The 18,237-nt window shown below is 38.4% G+C and overlaps 1 protein-coding gene across 2 annotated transcripts in view; it reads right to left on the bottom strand.

The window, feature by feature from the left end:
- The window catches only part of PLEKHH2 (pleckstrin homology, MyTH4 and FERM domain containing H2), a 64,164-nt gene extending 47,107 nt beyond the window's left edge, over nucleotides 1–17,057 (bottom strand). Inside the window, exons 1-2 of one of the 2 annotated variants that reach the window (XM_075042816.1) lie at nucleotides 16,913–17,057; nucleotides 12,319–12,448 (exon numbers count right to left, since the gene is read on the bottom strand). In XM_075042816.1, the coding sequence (XP_074898917.1) occupies nucleotides 12,319–12,441 (123 nt within the window). In that variant the 5' untranslated portion in view covers nucleotides 12,442–12,448; nucleotides 16,913–17,057. The remainder of the gene's footprint in view (nucleotides 1–12,318; nucleotides 12,449–16,912) is intronic. The other variant, XM_075042815.1, reaches the window with a different exon arrangement.
- Nucleotides 17,058–18,237: the final 1,180 nt, after the last annotated feature.

Here is an 18,237-nt window from a genome sequence, read left to right as displayed (position 1 = left end):
AAGAACAAGGTTTATTTTTGCTTCTTTAAGAGTTAACTATTTCAAGAAGATATGCTAAGAAGCTTTGCGTAATCTCAAAGTATGGATACGTCAATCAGCTTCCTGGCAACAATTTAATGAGGCTTTATTTGGAAAATTTCTAAACGGTCTTCAATTTATTTGAGGAGGCTTATGTTAAAAAAAGCGCAAACTATATTATTCAGCAAGAATGGAATACCATAGTTACCAAACATGAGCACCTCTATTAAATTGGCCACCATTTCAATAATTTGATGCTACATAATAATTACTAAGTCCTGATTTTCCCTTCCTTTACAGTTTATATAGGTTTGTTTTGCAGTGCCTATTGTTAACAATAATTAAACTTTTAAAATATGTAATTTTTTCTCCATTTGCATAAATAATCTCTAACCAATCCACAAAATGGTTTTGCCTGAAAAATGAAATTTAAATCTATCCTCTGACTGCTTTGCTACTCTATAGACCTGTGAAGTTAATGAGAAAAAATTATTGCTTTGGGATACTCTGAAGGTTATCAAACTTGTTGGGCAAAAGATTGGAACTAGTTCCAAGGGAAGGATTTCTCTTCATGAAGAAAACCTAACCTTAAATCTTCTTAAGTTACTAAGAAGTTTTGTAGCAATGATCACAGCATTACTGAGAGAGAGAGGAGAGAGAGAAGGTGAAAATACGTCATTGGACTAATACGTGATTGGACTAACAGCTAATAGTTTAAATCAAAAGTCATGCTTTGAACTTGTCAAGAATGAAATGCAGTGGTAAATTCTCTTTACCCAGTGACTATAAAGACAACTTCAGATCATGGATAGATAGCTTAAGATCCTAAAATAAATTTAAAAAAAAAGGTGAATACTACCTAAACTTAACCTCACAATGGAAGCGGCAGCTAACTGTAGCCATATCCACATTTGGAGGCAAAGGTCAGTGTGCTTTACAGATGCCGAAGAAAGAACTCTCACCTATGGCTGCAACTTGAATATTGATGACCAACTCTGACTTTCTATAGAAAGTGATTTGAAAAACAGAAAAGTCTGTTGAATTAGACATCTGTCCCACCAGCCTCCTTCTATATACATCTATGCAAAACCAGTATCACTGGAATTAAATGGTCTACACCAGCTGTTAGGCTAGATATTTCTTGAACAAACTACAGTCTGTAAAATATCAACAGACATAAAGTTGGCTTCCCAGGAGAAACGTGGAGGACCAGCATGTCATTGATGACATCTGGCACGTGAAGTATATTTAAGCTTGATTTTCTATCATGTCCTGAATTAGATACCTTGAAATAATGCCCTCAAAGAGGTTCAACAAACCTCTTGTAAGGAATATTCTTGTCATGCACATCTATGATTGGTGCAGGCTCTTTCCAAAATTCATTAAGAAGTCAAAGGTGTCCTGTCATAATCTATACTGGTTTTGGTTTTACAGTCTTAAATATAAAGAATAAATGTTTCAGGCCCATGAACAAAAAATACATGCATCCTGACTAAAGAACAAGATCGGCACAGGTACAGAAGAACAGACTGCTACTTTAGCCTACACTTTCTTCTTCTTTTTTTAAGTGTAAAAATCCTCTTATAGTTTTCAGAAAATGTGTTAGTGCATGCTGCATCAATTATCTGAATTATGGAAAACAGAATTTATTGTTAGAAACAGATTTGTTTTTAAACTTGGTAAGGAAATAACCACTCTACATCTGACACTCATCAAATTGAGCTATTTTTGTTCAAACAATGAACAGAGAAATGCCGCATGTGAATAAATACTGAATGCCTTGAAGAAACATGGCAGCAATAAAAACAAAGAGGTGTACTGCCTTGGAGGTCTGGACATTGAAGCACAACACACAGTCACTGGGAATTTTTTTCAATACAAAAGCAAATCATATAGCGATTCTTTTTCAAAGGTCACCTGGAAGTTTCTTGACTGTATTCAGAAATGTTCAACATATATTTTTGTGCAAGTAAAGACATTTTAATTTTATTAAGACACGTATTGCATGAAATCACCAAAGGGTATAAACTCAAAAGTCATCACTCATAAATTTCAAAAATACTCCTTTTGTATGCATATATGTGTATATATACTTTCATTTATATACATATATATACAGATCAGTGTTCCTGTAATGTGCATTAAAGAGAAATTACAGCACTAAATGGATATTTCTCCTGATATTTGAAATAGTTATTTAATAATTTTAAAGGAAATCTTTTATTTTATAAATAAAAATTGTTGGAATTCATTCCTTTTTGAGATCTGAAAATGTATGTTATTTACAGGAACAAAAACCTGATTTTTTATCCACGTCAATTTTCAACATAATAACTTGTCCCATTCACATTTAAAATTTACATTACAATCAGTGCACAATACACTGTCTCCTCATTTTTAATATTATAAACAACACAGTTGTATCACATAGACTTTTTGAAAATTTTTTGAAATAAATACAGGAAAAAATACGAGCATTAACGAACAAAAAGAAAAGCATCAGTTCTCTGTAAGCCTTCCAAAGCATGCTGATAATAGGTCAGAGTTTTCAAAAACGAAAAATGAGTTAAAACCTAAAGTTTCTGAAGCAGAAATACAGTCTGTCTATTGATTAAGTGCAGAACCTCCAGTGACTTGAGAATGGTATGTTTAGAGTCTTTTTTCCTTGCATTTCAATTTTTCAATTCTTCCTCATCTGAAAAAAGGCCCAAACCATCTGTGGTTGAAAAATTATGTTCCACATAAAAAGAAAACTAGTAAATCTGTCCATTTTTAGATTTTGTGAACTATCAGTCCTCACACCACATAGTACTTACAAAACCAATGAAACATGGGTATATGGTTGCTTCTATAAATAAACAAATAGGACAAGCAGGTGAGGGATAAACACACCTACACTGTCTTTCAAAGGTGCAAGCAGATATAAACTGGTGATGAATAAACATAGGCTGGAAATTAGAAGACCCTCATTCTCCACATTGACTAAAAAAGATTTTGGAACTGCCTTCTAATAGAAGCTATAAAGGCAAAAGATCTTACTTTTTATGTGGTGCTTGATAAATTTATAAATGGTTTGAAGAATATGCCTGCCAGCTATTCCAGAGCACAGCATGTGACCAAGATTTCCCCTTTTGGTTCTATATTCCTACGTTTAAACCCAAGTATTTCAACAAATCTCTGCATTTCCTTAAGAATAGAGCCAGTACTACTCAAAAGTCATCTGTTTGGCAGTGGCTTTGACAACCACCAGTTTTCATGTTTTAAAATAGGCTATGCCCAATCTATACATGTATAAAGCCTTGCATACATTTGTTAAGTTAAAAGCAATAGTAAAACAGTTTTAGAAGCATGACTTACTCTTTTTACAAAAAGGTCTCTCTTCTGGTGGTTTAGCTTAGGAAAACAAAGTAATATTCCTCCTACTTCTGTAATTCATTTATTAAAAAGCTGAATGGGTATGTTCCATCCATATTTTTAAACATTATTCCTTCTGTTTTGACACTCATTTCTTTTCTACGTATTACGTATCTTCCATAAGGACAGTGCTAAATCTTTATAAACTACAACAAACTTTAAAATATGACCTCACCAATTAAGCCACATAGACAAAGCACCTAAAGAATAGAGATGTAAAATCAAGATAGTAGTATTTCACAGGAAAAATAAACAAGAAGATAATTTGTAAACAAGGAATTAGCGCATGCCTTGGGTAAGATATATTTTGTTCTTTACTGGATGATTTTTTTAACCCAAAGGCAACACAGTAATTAGAAAGACTTATCTTTTATAGAACAGCTTTGCATTTTAACTAATTAATAGAAATCCATCTTGTCTTATAAATCTAGGAAGGGATATTTCAGACCTACCTATACTTATAAAATTAAATAAGCCTTCAGTAAAAAATTAATACTTTGGCACAAAAGCTTTTCCCTAGAACAAGTTGAAACCTATAAAAATATTTCTCAGTGGTGTGGATTTAGTCATCAAAATGAAGAACTGCTTTCTGAACCCAATCTTCTTTTTGTCATAGATCTTCCCAAAAGGGTTAATGCTAAAGGCTAAGTCTTAAAGGGGCTCAAACATTCCTTAGGCTACTCACAGATCAAGCATGGTGAATTTTCTTCACTATTTTACTGGTTCATAGTATATGGAATTTTACTGTTTGTTATTATTTCCTACATGAAAAAAAATCTTTAGATGAATTAGTTATCATCTGGCTTAAATCCCAAAAGCTACAGCCGCCTTCTTCCTTCACATCCCACCTGAATGCCCACCTAGGTTATGACTACTGCAGAACCCAGCTTAGTGCTCACAACCTGGCAGCTCACAAGCTGCCACTTTTCAGTGCACTCCCATTTTTTCCTTCTCCTATCTTCTCCATTTTTAATACCAATTAAAAGGCAAAAGGCTACAATTCTTCTCAGGAACAAAGCAGCATCAACTATTCCTCTGCAAATTTGCCATCTAACAAACTCCTCTTCATTTATCACTTTCTCTGTTCAGACTGTTCACCACAGGGATTTTCTCTGCCTCAATCATGGCCAGAAATATGGAGTGTAAAAGCAATTTGGGTCTTTGATGACAACTTTATATATATATGTATGTATGTACGTATGTATAAAAACACACACATACATACACATATATAGACTCCTCCTGCTTCTTCTGAAGATGGCTAGTAGTTCTGCAGTCTTGATGCGCAGAATCACAATCCTGTCCACTTCTAACTACCTCAACTTCTGGCACTGCTCTCCTAGTTAGGCAAAAGGTACTTCTTACTTGCACATCTCTCTTAACTCTTGTTTTTAGTGCTTCAGCTCATTCACATGAACTATGTTTAGCACAAAAGCCTTTCCTTGGAACAAAATGAAACCTACAAAAATTATCAGTCTCCCATCTGCTCAGTTTCCAAAATGATCAGGCTCAAAATTTTTATGAGTCTCCGTGACATGAGACCAGTTTTACCACTGAGTTATATTTTACTTCTTTCAAGTTCTTTTCAATATTTGAACAGGATTTTAAGAATAATTATTTAGCTCTAAAGGTTTTCCTAGTGCTCATTAAATGAGTGAAAAGTACATATGAAAAAACAATCTTTTGCATTTCAGCTGAGTTCATTGTAGTAAAATTAATGATTTCTTCTGGAAACTATATAAATTAAAAATATAGAACAGAAAAAGACCAGGGAGGAAACTCTTCCAGAATTAGTAGTCTAGGACAGCTGCCAGTAAATATACAAACTTAAAAAACTTAAATTCAGCAGCGGGATTTGGGGAGGCAGTGTAGTGAAGGACAAATGAGCAGCGTTTAATGTTGGCTGAATAATTGTGCTTTTCCCAACATCAGTCATAGGACTTTCCTAAGCCTGGTAAAATACTAGGAACATTCACTCTTTCTGGCTGTCGTCTTTTCCAACTCAGATCTTGTCTTGATAGTTAAACTGCAGAGACACAATCAAACAGAAATTATGTAGACCACCACTCTAGCACAAACAGACATTATAACATTAAAAATCTTGAAAGAGTGAAGATACTGTTTAACAAGATGGAAGAATGTACCAAAGCACTTTGGCAGGCAAGGAAAAAAGTCTCACACAGTCCATATAATGAAAAGAGAAATATATCAACAACTGGTTGTTCATCTGTATTAAAAGGCAGCTGCCTGCTTTGTTTTGTTTTGATCATTGCACTGCGATTGTGGAAATTCTGCTACTTCTGTCCCACTGAATTGTGAGTTCTGATTAGAGCCGCCACATGAACATCTGAAATAGGAGGCCTTTTTTCCATGTCACTGACTGAGAGGTGATGGCTTAAGGATCAAAGGTCCTGCTCACTGCCAAAGTTTAAAAAATCAAAAACTTCACTGAAACTGAATTTATTCATGAAATTAAAGTGTATAGGACACCTAGGAAACACAGATCGTAAAGCAGCAGGAGAATCCAAAAATACATGCACAATGCAGTTTGAAGACATGACAACGGCTATTTAAAGCCTGAAAATACTCTCTGAGGGAATGAAAATTAAATGCATAATTTCTAAGAGCAAAAAGAGTTCCCTCTATGAAAAATGGAGAAAAAACATCTTGTAGCTCCTACAAGTGAAATGCTAAACAAGTATTAGATCGGCTAAGGATCTGCACGGGTGGCTGCCCACTATGACAGCTTCCACAACTTCCATCAACTTCCCCATCTCAGCTGGGCTGGAATAGTATACAGATGCCCTCGTCTCTGTACCACCAGAGGGAACATACTCATACTCTGGCCTCACAGCAAGGGCTGTGCTCTTCATGCCATTACCCAGCCTGGCCTCTACAAGAACAGCTAATTTATTGCTTCCTGACTTCTCTTTTTTCTAACCCCACCCCCATCTTCAGCCTCCTTAGAAAGAATGTACGTTTAAGATGTACAAAACCAACGAACAACCCCCCCACACACACTGCTATAAAAAGGCATGGCATTAACCTAATAATAGACATGGGATAAAAATGAAATTATAGGACAAAAGGTATAGGTATTAAAAAGGTGTAAACAAACCTAAGATTCTAACCATATAAACTTCTAACTTTTATTCTCTTTAACTCTTGCTTTCTCCTGTTTCTATCTTCCTAATTGCATCTGAATTATCTTCTACGACAAGAAGTTTTTAAAAGCAACTGAAATAATGAAAAATAACCTTCATTTGAATAATTTTGGTACTATGGTACTTTGCTCCCTTTTAATTTACCCTTCATAATCCTTGGAATGCAAATGGAAACACTCATTGTGCTTTTTTACAATTTTCATATTGGCAATCACTGCACAAGTCAAATGCGTTAGGGACTTTTCCTCTGAAAACGTTAATCTTGAAATTGTCATGCAACAGATAACAAAACACACTGCATCTGCTTCATTTTGAAATGTCAAATGACATACCATAAATATGACTGCGAAATGAATAAAAGTACAGTGGGACATGGATTTAGCTGTTGGTTTGTAAAAAAAAGTCAGGAATGTGTTATGCTTTGGAATATACTGGAAATAGTATTTGGCCTAAAAATCAGTTATTATTCAATTTTCATAATCTGTACAGAAAGTAGAAATATTATTGCATTTATCATGTACACACTCAGTTCCCAGTTGAGCATGTATACAAAGAATATCCAAATGGAAGGTTAAAAGCAAACAAATCAATACATACATGAAAATAATCCTGTCTCTTAATCATTTATATTTGTTGAAAATCACTCAAAGCATAAAATAATCACCCTCAGCACTGCAGGAAACAAACTTGGAGACATTCATGTGAATGTTGAGTATTACTAGACAGCCCATAATGCAACATTTGAGATAGTGCCATATTCAGTCCTTACGGGGTCTGATGAAAAAGAAATTCAGTGGAGGCTGCCCAAGTGGAAATTTAACACAGCTATGTAGTTCTTCTACTAAAATGATTTTTTAGTGGTAGGAAAAACATTAACTTTATACCTGATGTTGCACACATATTTTAGGTGAAAAATGTACTTACTATGAAAAGAATGAAGGTCACCAACTTTTTCCTATGATGTGAAATGCTAGCTAGGAGCTAAACTTGCAGTAGAATACTGTAATTTTTTATTCAACAAAGGTTTTTTTAGTAAACTCTGAACATACATAGGACTCAAGCTGCATTAAAATAAATGCTTCTACTTAAAACTCAGTTCCACAGCCATCCTAAATTTGGTGTACTAGGGACACTTTCTACATCATTCCTTAAATTCCTGTAAAGACCTCTCCCACTTACAGCAGCAGCTTCTGCTTAAAACTCCAACAAGGTCTCTTTCTTTGCATGTTAAGATTTATAAATATAGACACTACTTGGCAAAATGAAAACAAATAAAAAACCCAAACAAATAAACAACAGTGAATGGATTAGTTTTCTGAAAACATTGTATATTCCTTTGCTCTGCTCCCTTCTTCTCCCCAGGCTCACTAAAAAATTTAAGTTCTGGTAGCTGTACTGCTGAAACACGCTTACAATGCAAATTCCTCAAACTTCTCAACCACCAAGGTTCAAGGATGAGTACTTGCTAGACTTACAAACCCCAGTAAATAGTTTGTTTTTCTAAATTAGAACACATCTATTAGGAAAATATACTGAAAATTTCCCATGTTGATGGTTCATTTATTTGCAGGGGAACTATTAAGTAAAATAATTTTGCAAAGGTATTTGATTTCTAGTGTATAAAAAAGTATTTCGATTAATCTACTGCCCAAATGTATTTACAGAAGCACATAGGTTAAAGACACAAATAATGAAAAAGGATAGATTCAAGCAAACCCTTATTAAATTCTGTTTTTAGACTAAGTTATAGAACAAATATAAGGGGAAAAATCCAATGGCAGTTTCTGACAAGTCATACACACAGTGTAATAGGATGTAAACTCCTTTTCCTGATTTCCTGTCTTGAAGAGATACCTCTCAAATACATGCAGAGGAGGAAGGCTGGAGAATTACCAACAATTCATTTCTCTTATCTTCTTGTAGATACCACTTGTTTTGTCACAGTATCACTCTCACTCTGTTTTCTACAACAATTACATAGTTTAATACCCATGAAGGTTTTATGTCTGTCACACCATAGTACTGTGATTTCTGTTGCTATTTTGGAGTAGAACACTGTCTGGTGCTATTGTTCAATGTTTTAGTACACATTTCATAGCATAAAGATGATTGCAAACAAAACCACAAATAAAGGCCTGTGCTAATCAAAGTATGAGTGAGAATTATTTGTGTGCTTTGTGAATTTCTTTCCTTCTATAACAGGTAACAAATCTAGAAAGTACCTATAAAGGCTGACATCAGCTGTATTCTCTTGTCATTGGTATTGGGATGCCCATCAAGTACTGGCCAATCAGGTTTTCATTATTCACTTTGCTATTTCCCAAGTATATTTTTGAGTAACAAATGCATGCAGTTTAATTTCAAACTAGTGTACCTTTCCTTTTACAAATACTGAGAAATGTTTGTCTAATATCAAAAATAAAAATATGTGAAAAATAACCACTGGTTTGTTACAAATGAAACCAACATATGAATAAATACAGCTAAGACTTTAGTGCCCATTTTGAAAATTGTTGATTTTGAACTGTGAAAGACTGATAAATTTGCAGATGAATATGGTGTAATTTTGTTGAGCTCCGACCAGTCTTTGATGCATGTCCCAGCAGAATTCCAGTTTATGAATGAAAGATTCATCTTAAAAAGTCAAAGACGAAGTGAGAAGAAGGATCATTTTTCATGAAGTCTGCTAATACTCTGCTCTGGAGAGTAATATATCAAATTATCCCAACTGAATGCTTTTGGACCTGTGGTCTTCAAAAGAAAATATTTCTCCAATTTTTACATCCTGTAAACACTTCACTTTTTCTAAAATTTCTGAGAAAGCTAAGGTAAACTAAAACAAGAGGGCAGTAATGTACCAAGTTCTTAAGATTTTTTAGCTATTTTGGAGTCCAGTTTCTCACAGATGAGAGAGAATAAGTGATTTTCCTTTGAATACTTTGTTTCAGGCACAGTGCTGAAGATTTGTGATTTTATCCCTCTTATTCTGTTTCTTTTTAAATGCAGACTTCTGAAATTATACGATTATGCATACATTTCTATTAAAGAGGATATTTCTAGCAGTTAAGAGCCTGTAAATGCAAATGGTAAATGAACAAAGTGAAAAGTCAAATAGAAAACATTCAAACTTCTAAAAACTTTTTAAGTCAGATAGTTTTGTGAAGCGCTGTTCATGGATCTTAACTTTTTGGTTGCCAAAACTATAATCATCAGCAGCTGCATAAAACATGGTAGTTACGGCTGCTGGAAAGTCCCTAGAAAAGTCATGTCCAGTGTTTAGCCACTTGACTTCCATCCTTAAATATAGTGATCCAAATGGGGTGAAGAGACAGAAGAGATATATGACATCTAACAGACCCGACTGTGTAAGCTTCCAACAATCTTCTGAGTGTTATAGCAGACAGTACTGTACTCTTTGATGCAAGTTCTCCTCCAAGACTGATGATAATGATTTATTAACTCATCTGTGGGCCTTGCTAACTGGAATGAAGGACCGAGTAGTTTTCCTTTTTTTTTTCATTTTTAAATGAAATTTCAAAGGATGGCATTTGTACAGCTGGTTGTTCTTTCAAAACCCAATATTCTGCAGTACCTGTTCAATGAGAGTTTGTCATACAGAAAAACTGCAGGATTGATAAAACAATTGAGAGTTTTCAGCTACACTGCCTTCTAACAGTAGTATTTTTAGTCGTGCCAAAGCAGAGCTATTTGGAACTAACTGTAAAAATATGATTCCAGTGGAACTTGGTATTATTCAACAATGATTTTACATTGCTGTAAATTTTCATGTTCACTTTAATAAAAAAGACCTACTTAATGAAAAAAGTCTAATCCAGAAAATATGAAACTTCTTTATTCCATTTTTTTCCATCTCAAATTGAGGTTTTATACCTTCATAGAAGAGATAAGGGCACGAATAGATAAAATGAATAGTAAAAAATTGCCAAATGATATTCAGTCAAGAACTGGATGATATAGTTGAACCAACTATTGATCTCTAAGTCTGATGTCTGTAGTAAGCAAAATAGTGGAAGCTATAAGAGCAGAATTAGGCAGCATGTGGATAAGTATGATAGACAAGGGAAGAGTCAAAGAGGCCCTTATAAAGAGGTGTGTTGGCTCACAAAGGTATTGAAGTTCTTTGAGGGGATCACCAAGGCTGCAGATAGGGTGGATCTGGTTTATATAATTATTTGGATTTTGGAAAGTGTTTAAAGGGAACAAACAGCCATGGGGTAAGAGAGAACGTCCCTCCATGAATTAAAAAACTGGCTCAATAAAAATAGTAGGTTATTGATCACTTCACACAGTGACTGGCAGCTGTCAATGGAGATCTGCAGAGATTTGTTTGGGGTGCATGCTGTTCAGTGTAGACATCTGGTAATGAGCACTGGACAAGGATTTTGATGGTATTTTGTTATTCAGGATAATAGCTTTCTGACAAGAAAGATTTACAAAAAGGTCCTTACAAGATTTAGTGACCAGTCAATAAAATAACAAATGACACATAATATAGAAATCTAAAGTACTTTGAGAAAGATCCTGGAATTAACATTGGTATCTCCGTGAAAACATACTTGGTGGTTAATTTAGCTGTCAAAGAAAACAAAGTGTTAAGCATTGTTAGGAAACGACTGGAGCACATAACTTTGTACATCATCCACTGCTCTTCATAAATACAAAAATATATGTTTCTTTCTGATTTAATACTATTTAGTTCTTGTCCCCACTGAAATATAGTAAAATGAGAATGACTGAGAGAGGGCTAAATGTGGATGCTAAATGTATTTATGGCTCCAAAGGGAGAACAGATTCACAAAATTCACAAAAGAGAAGCATTAACATAAAGGTATAAAATAAAGGTATTGTCACTCTAACATACTATAAAATGATCTGAATTTTATTTTTGTTTTGTGGGGGGAGCAAGTGATGGAAAATTTAGGTCTAGGGTAGTTTTGACAAAATAACTTTTTTATAAGAAATTAATTGAAGTGAATATTAATGGTGACATAGTTCCTTCCAATGATTCTCTAAAATGTTTTGTTCCTTGTACTCTTTTAATTGCCTTGTTCTGTCAAAATGTTACCAGGTAAATACAATGGTGGTTTTTTTATATTTCATATATGGGCTCAATTATTGTTTACTGTTGGGATACACATATTTGAACATACCAAGTGAAATGTTTCTCTATTGCAAAACAAAGTATATATTTAAACAATATTCTTCAAATTAAATTATATAATACTTTTCAACTTCCCAGGTCCCTAGACTCAGATGACTAGCCATAGTTGGAGATGTCTTACCATAGGAAAAGGAAGTCTGGTAAATTATGAGTCAGTAAGGAATACTGGGGAAAATAATACTTCTGGATTTTCTCCCCAGTGATTTCTGTGTGTTAAATCAGATCTTAAATACTTAGGAAAATGTGTTAAACATTAACTTAGACATTGTAAAAGTGAGTACTGGATACATATTTTTCTCTGCAGGAGAGTTGCCAGTGTGCTCTTATTTGAAAATTAACATTTCTTGCTGGCAAAAATGATGTGTGAAATTCTTTCACAACATTAAAAGATACCTGTTTTCCATATATTTTGTTTTAAAATGCTTTTTTTTTCCTCCTGAAAAAAATCCCAGCACTTGTAATCTCAAACCGTGACATGTGATCAGCCCCCATCATCAAATAAAATCATTTATACAGCATTAAAATTCATACGAGACCTACCTTTTCTGCTAACAATTCTCTGATCTTGCTTGCCTGGAGACGAAATTTCATTAACTGTGACTCCAGAGTTAAACATCTTTCCTTCCAGTTTACAGTACCTTCTGGGTCTGAAAGCTCAGCCATATTTATGCTGGAAAAAGAAAGGGAAAAAAATCCCCATGTCAAATTGAGTCTGTATTTAAAGTCTGACTTTTTATTAATATACATACTAACTTATTTTATATAAATCTCAAGAATGCCCCCAAACTTGGTACATGTACAGCTTCATAAAACTTAGTAAAAGTACATTAGTCTACAAAGGCCCTTATAACTGGGAGCTTTCTGAAATCTGTGTTGGTAATATTTAGGTTTAGCATATTTTAATTTCTTCAATTATTTTGGGGCTGCAATATGTTCTCCTTGATAAGCAGAGACACATCACACATTTTAATCTTCAGTTACTGTATATGTCCTTTCTTACATAGAAGAGGCTTGTAGAGAACTGAGCTTTTGCTAAGAAAATACCTTATATAGATGTCACTACCTATGAGTTAGTAGCACATTTGGTTTTATGCAAGTTTAATGTTTGGCAGATGACTCTTCATAAAGTGTTTTAAAATTCTTATGCTTAATCAAATTGCCTTTAAAATTTAATATCCTCAATGAGATGCAAAGGGGAGATTATGGTTCCAAATGTAAAGGCAGGTGAATAAATGGTCCCTAATGGATCCCCCACATGAAAAACAACCCCTTTACATGAGCTGTTGCAGATCGCAGGACATCCTGGTTCATGCATGTTTCAGGTTCAGATCTGTGCTTTTATCTACATTTAACTGCTCATGCCTTCTGTAAATTAATCTCAGTGCCCTTTTGGACAAGCACTGCTGGAAAAATTATGCAGGATGAGAGCTGGCTCATCATGGTTTGAGTCTGAGAAGCCAAGAAAATCATCTGTATGTAAGCAGAAGGACTGGGCTCTGTTGTATTCCAACTATTTGTAGACAGCTTAATAAAGATGAAGTGGATGGCTGAATGTAACCATTCAGTCCAAGAAGCTCCCTTGCAAGCAAAGGCCCTGGCCTTTGCAAGGCTCTGAGCATGTAGGTTTGGCTTTGAAAATAAAGCTTGACTTCCCCCTAAGTATTCAATTTATCTCTGAAATAACAAACAGCCACAAAAACACCATTCAGGGGAAGGCAGCTGGAAGATCACAACAAACAAAAAATTACCAGTCATAAGGTTATGCTCTATGTTTGTCACCTTTGTCATGGACAATGAGACACTGACAAGGAAAGGCAAGTAGCAACCATTTTCAGTGTGATGAAAGAGGCTGGCACAGGAAAATCATGCATAACATAGATCTCTATAATGCAACTCCTGATCCACTTAGCATGGATTAATAAGCAACATCTTTGGGAGCCCCCCCTCTCCATGACTACTCCAGTCCTTCAAAAGCCCAGGTTCAAGCACTCCCTCTCCTCCCACTGTCAGAGGAGGCAGCCCCAGTTCCCCTCTTTCCCCAAGCTCTCATCACCTAGAGGGGAAAGACCTACAGATTCATCTTTTCCACTGTTCCTGACACCAGGACGAAAAAAGGAAAAGGCAAAGCATCACAAGAGAGACCAAAGTCATGAGCAGTATTCCAAAAAGTCCTTACATTTTCTTCAATACATTAATATTTTCTAATTCTCTTCTAAATTTTCAATGTCTCAAATTACTTTCAAGCTCATCATAGCTAAGCAAGTGAAAAACTCTGTCTCAAAACTTTCCTTCCTTTCACATACCCTAATTTTTTATTCCTTTCCTTCCATATTTTAAGTTAGAAGAAGAGGATCACCACAATCACTTGTCTGAAGGTAACTGCTCCATTCTTGACTCTCTCTTCCTCTTGGTCCTGCACGCTATGATTCCAGCTGTTAAGCCTGAGGTTACAACCACCCCTATTCAGGAACCCCCCACTCAGGAATCCCCATGGAATTGCTAGGATTTAAGCACGTTATTAAAATAGCTTCCTGAGCCGATCCTAAAATACCCGAATTCTAAACTTTAGACATACAATCATTTCAACTGCAAGCCTTCTGGGTGACTGATGTCTTTTACCATTTCCCTCCATCTTTTAATCCCTGGACTGTCAGGGAACCAGGTTGCTCACCATTGTCCTGTCCCTAATCCTCGCTCCTCTCTCCTTGTGCAGAGTCCCCACGTTCAAGGGAGGAAGGTGGCACTTCTAAGCAGCAGCTTCTCCTGCTTTACAGAGGAAGCAGAAGTTACACCTGCAGATCGATTTGGATAGACAGCCTGGATTCTGCTCTCCTAAGTAACAAGGAATAGGAATTTCCTATTAGACTGTCTATTTAGGTTTTTTTTACAATGTTTTTCCTTTTTGACTAATTACAGCTACGTAAGACAAGAGATGAACTCAGCCAACATCTGGTTAACAGTAGGATATTTCAGTGTTTGTGGTAGTGAAAACACAAACAGATCAAGTAGTGAAAGAATTTTTGCTTTTTGGTAGGGCACAATATTACAGGGTGGAGTTAAAAATGTTTGTCTTTCAACAGACAAAACATCGGAGTAGATGGATTTCTGGCAGCGAACAATGTGTCCAGCCAAGTAGTTTCTCAACATCCAAGCTAATTAATATTCTACTGTATAAACATTACAGATAAAAAGTTTGAAAAGAACTCTTTTTATTGTGGGTTGTTTGTTAGAGATTATAATAATTTGCTTCATATTTTCCAACAAGCCAATGGGTTCTGGAAATATTTACAGGCACATAATACACTGTTTACAATTGCAGAGTGAATGATCTTACTTTGAATCAATGACTTCCTGTTTCTTGTTTGATTCCCCAAGGGAGGAAAAAAATGAGTTCATCTCTCTTGGCTTAATAGAGTACTCTGAATCAGCACTCAAACCTACACAGAGTCCTCCCCTTCTTCCTGCTCCAGTTCCCACCGTAAAGCCCTCCGTTTTCTCTAAGTCTTTAAAAATAAGATCTTTTGAAAAGTAAACTAAAAAAGCACACATTAAAGTGGTAAGTTCTAATTATGCCATCAAAAATTAACTGAGACAAGTTTGACAAGTCTGGAAAGATTAAATTCGTCTTTTTCATTTTTTAAGTTTATAAACTTCTTCATAGGCTTCAAGAAGTCAGAATGTCACATTCTCCCCAAAGGGATTGATATAATTTCCTTTTCTTTGCTGTCTGCTTGGAAATTTTCAAAATACATTTCAAGGGGGAAGGAGGGAACGATGTTGTAGCTTTTTGAAACATGTTAAAAATTTACATGTACCTGATCGCACTGTCAGTGTTTTCCTCTGCTTTTAACAAAACGCTGTGTTTAACTAAACGCTTTATATTCTGTCTGTATGTTCTGTATGTCCTTTCGCTGTTGGAGAAAGCTTGGTAAGTTCTTCTCTTTCAACAGGAGTGGGTTTGCACAGTACATGGTGGGCTCCCTACACCATCCTAAAATGTTCACCAGCCCAAACACATTTGGACCATACCTCTCGAATTTCAGGCCCCTTTCTTCCACCCTTTTCACCCAAACTCGGCACTTTCAAATAGTTTTGGATCGATAAATGTTGGACTGGAGAAAGGAAATTATGAGGCACAAAGTGGACCTGTTTGGGAATCAAGGAAGTCATTCTCAGGTTTGTTGCTGGCAGGGCCCTTACCCATGTCGAAACACTGGTAACTTTATTTTCCATTTGACTCATTTTGCATAATTCTGTGCTCAAACTGTAACCTAAACTATTAAGAACTTCCTTCAAAATCTGATTTACAAATGGTTTTTCTGCTGCTTCCCAGCTATCGACGAGGTTGTTGCCATGAAGCAACACATCAGCCAGGGCTCCCCCACTCCAGCACCGGGCGCAGACCCCGGCAAACCCTCCTGACTTCAGGGGCCAGGCTGCCGCCTCCCAGCTCGCTACGGAGCCACTGCCTGCGCGGCGTCCCAGGGCGATGGCACAACCCATGGCTCATCTGCAGAGCGCTGTCGAATGCGTGCAGCAAACGACATTAAAGCACAGACAATCATTTTACGTCCCTTTTCCCGATGACAGCGATTTTAAAGGTTGCGGTGTGACGTCACGTTAGGTACAAATGCTTAACTTTTACGTGACATTCTGAAAGCCGGCGGTGTAGATTATTTAAAAATATCTTGATTTTGCATGTTTGTTTGGAAGTTGTGTTCTTCTCGCTCTTGTTTCGGGGGGGGGGTGGGGGTGGGGATAATGGGGATAGTGGGGATAGTGGGAATGGCACTGCCAACCGGACGAGAGGAGCCTGGACCTTAGGGACCCTAAAGCGCCCTCAAGCTCGTCAGCCTTCTGCTGCGGGAACACCGCCTGACGCACCCCCGGGTACTGCACTCACCGACATCGCGGTGACCTAACAGAACGTCACCCTCCACCGTGACGGCGCCGCGTGACGCCATCCGACGCCCGACGTAGCCTCCCGGGGGCACCGGGCCGGCTAGTCCCGCCGCGCCCCGCCGGGGAAGAGCCGGGCGCCGGCCCGGGGGCCGGCCCGGGCGCTGCCGCCCGCCGAGCGCGGCCCCGCTCGCAAAGGGAGGGAAAGAAAGGGTCAAGGAAAGGGAGGTCAAACCTGGCCGGCCGTGGCTCGCCGCGCTGCCGCGCCGGGCGCCGTCCGGGCTGTGGGCGCTGCGGGGCCGCGGCTGCCCGCGCCCCTCGGCGCCCGCCCCACCATCCCCGCGGCGAGCGGCGCGGGCGCCTGAGCGACGGCCGCGACGGCCACTGAGGAGCGGGGGGCCGCCCCCGGCGGGGCGTCCGGGCGGGGCCTGCGCGGCTCGGCGGCGGCGGCGGCGGCTGGCGAGGGGGGGGCGCTCGGCGCCGGGGGGGGCCGGCCTCGAGGTCCTGCCAGCGGGGTGGGATGCCGGGGCCCTTGTCCCGCCGCCGCTTCCTCAGGCGGCCGCTGGTTGCGGGCCGCCGCCTCACCCGCGTGCTCTGGCCCCGACGGCGGGCCCGGGCGGGAGGGCCCGGGCGGAGGGCGGCTGGCCGGAGCCGCCGGGCCGACCTCCCGAACCGCGGCACGGCCCGGTCCGTGCGGGGAAGGCTGGCGGGAGCCTGGCGGGGATCCCCGTGGGTGCTGCGCGGGACCGGCCGCGGCCCAAGCTTGGCCTCCCTCCGCTCCGCTCGTCGGAAGGGACGGCCTGCCTCGCCCCCCCCTCCCCATCCCAGTTTTTTAAGTTCGTTTGTGAAGCAGGAATTGACCTTGCGTCAGTTTCTGAAGGGGAGACTAGCTACGAGGAAGCATCCGCTTGTCCTGAAGCTCGTCGCCTCCAACATTGGAGCTTACCGCAGTTTAAATGTCACCTTTTGTGGAAGGTCGTTTGTCAAGTGTAAACCGGAGGGTTGGAACCGTGCGGTCACGGGGGCAGTGGTGGGGATACTATGGGATGAATGGGTCTTGCAGAGTTGCTGTGTCCAATAGGTAACGACACGCTTTCCATTTTAGTACTAGGGGGGGTGAAGCAGCAGGTGCAAGTGCTGGTGAGTCATGTTGGCAGCAAGCTCTGTGTCCACTCCGGCTGAAAAGACCTGTGAGTACGTCTCTGGTAACCAGCCATCTCGGTCTCTTCTAAAAGGCTGCGGCAAGTATTAAAAAGTATTTGGAAAAAGTAATCAGTATGTTGCTTGTCTGGCACGTACAGGGGTCTTTGTCATGTACACGTCAATTTGGACTGAGATTTAGGGATTGTATTTTGTTTGGATTATGATTTAGGGAGGCAAAACGTTTTACAGATTCTTGTGGCGCATAAACAAACCACACTTCACCATTTTTCTGGTGCTTATTTCTAGTGTAGGTGTGCAGTCGTCTTGTCTAAACTGCTCTTTCACAATTGTCTGTGAGTCAGTAAAAGTGCAGGGTTTTTTATTTGAAAAATAAAAAAGGTCTTAAAAGCTCAAATA

This window comes from Buteo buteo, chromosome 12, assembly GCF_964188355.1.
Source record: "Buteo buteo chromosome 12, bButBut1.hap1.1, whole genome shotgun sequence".
NCBI classification, from domain to species: domain Eukaryota; kingdom Metazoa; phylum Chordata; class Aves; order Accipitriformes; family Accipitridae; genus Buteo; species Buteo buteo.
Note: the sequence above shows the minus strand (reverse complement) of the source record. Positions and strands in the feature narration are given on the sequence as shown.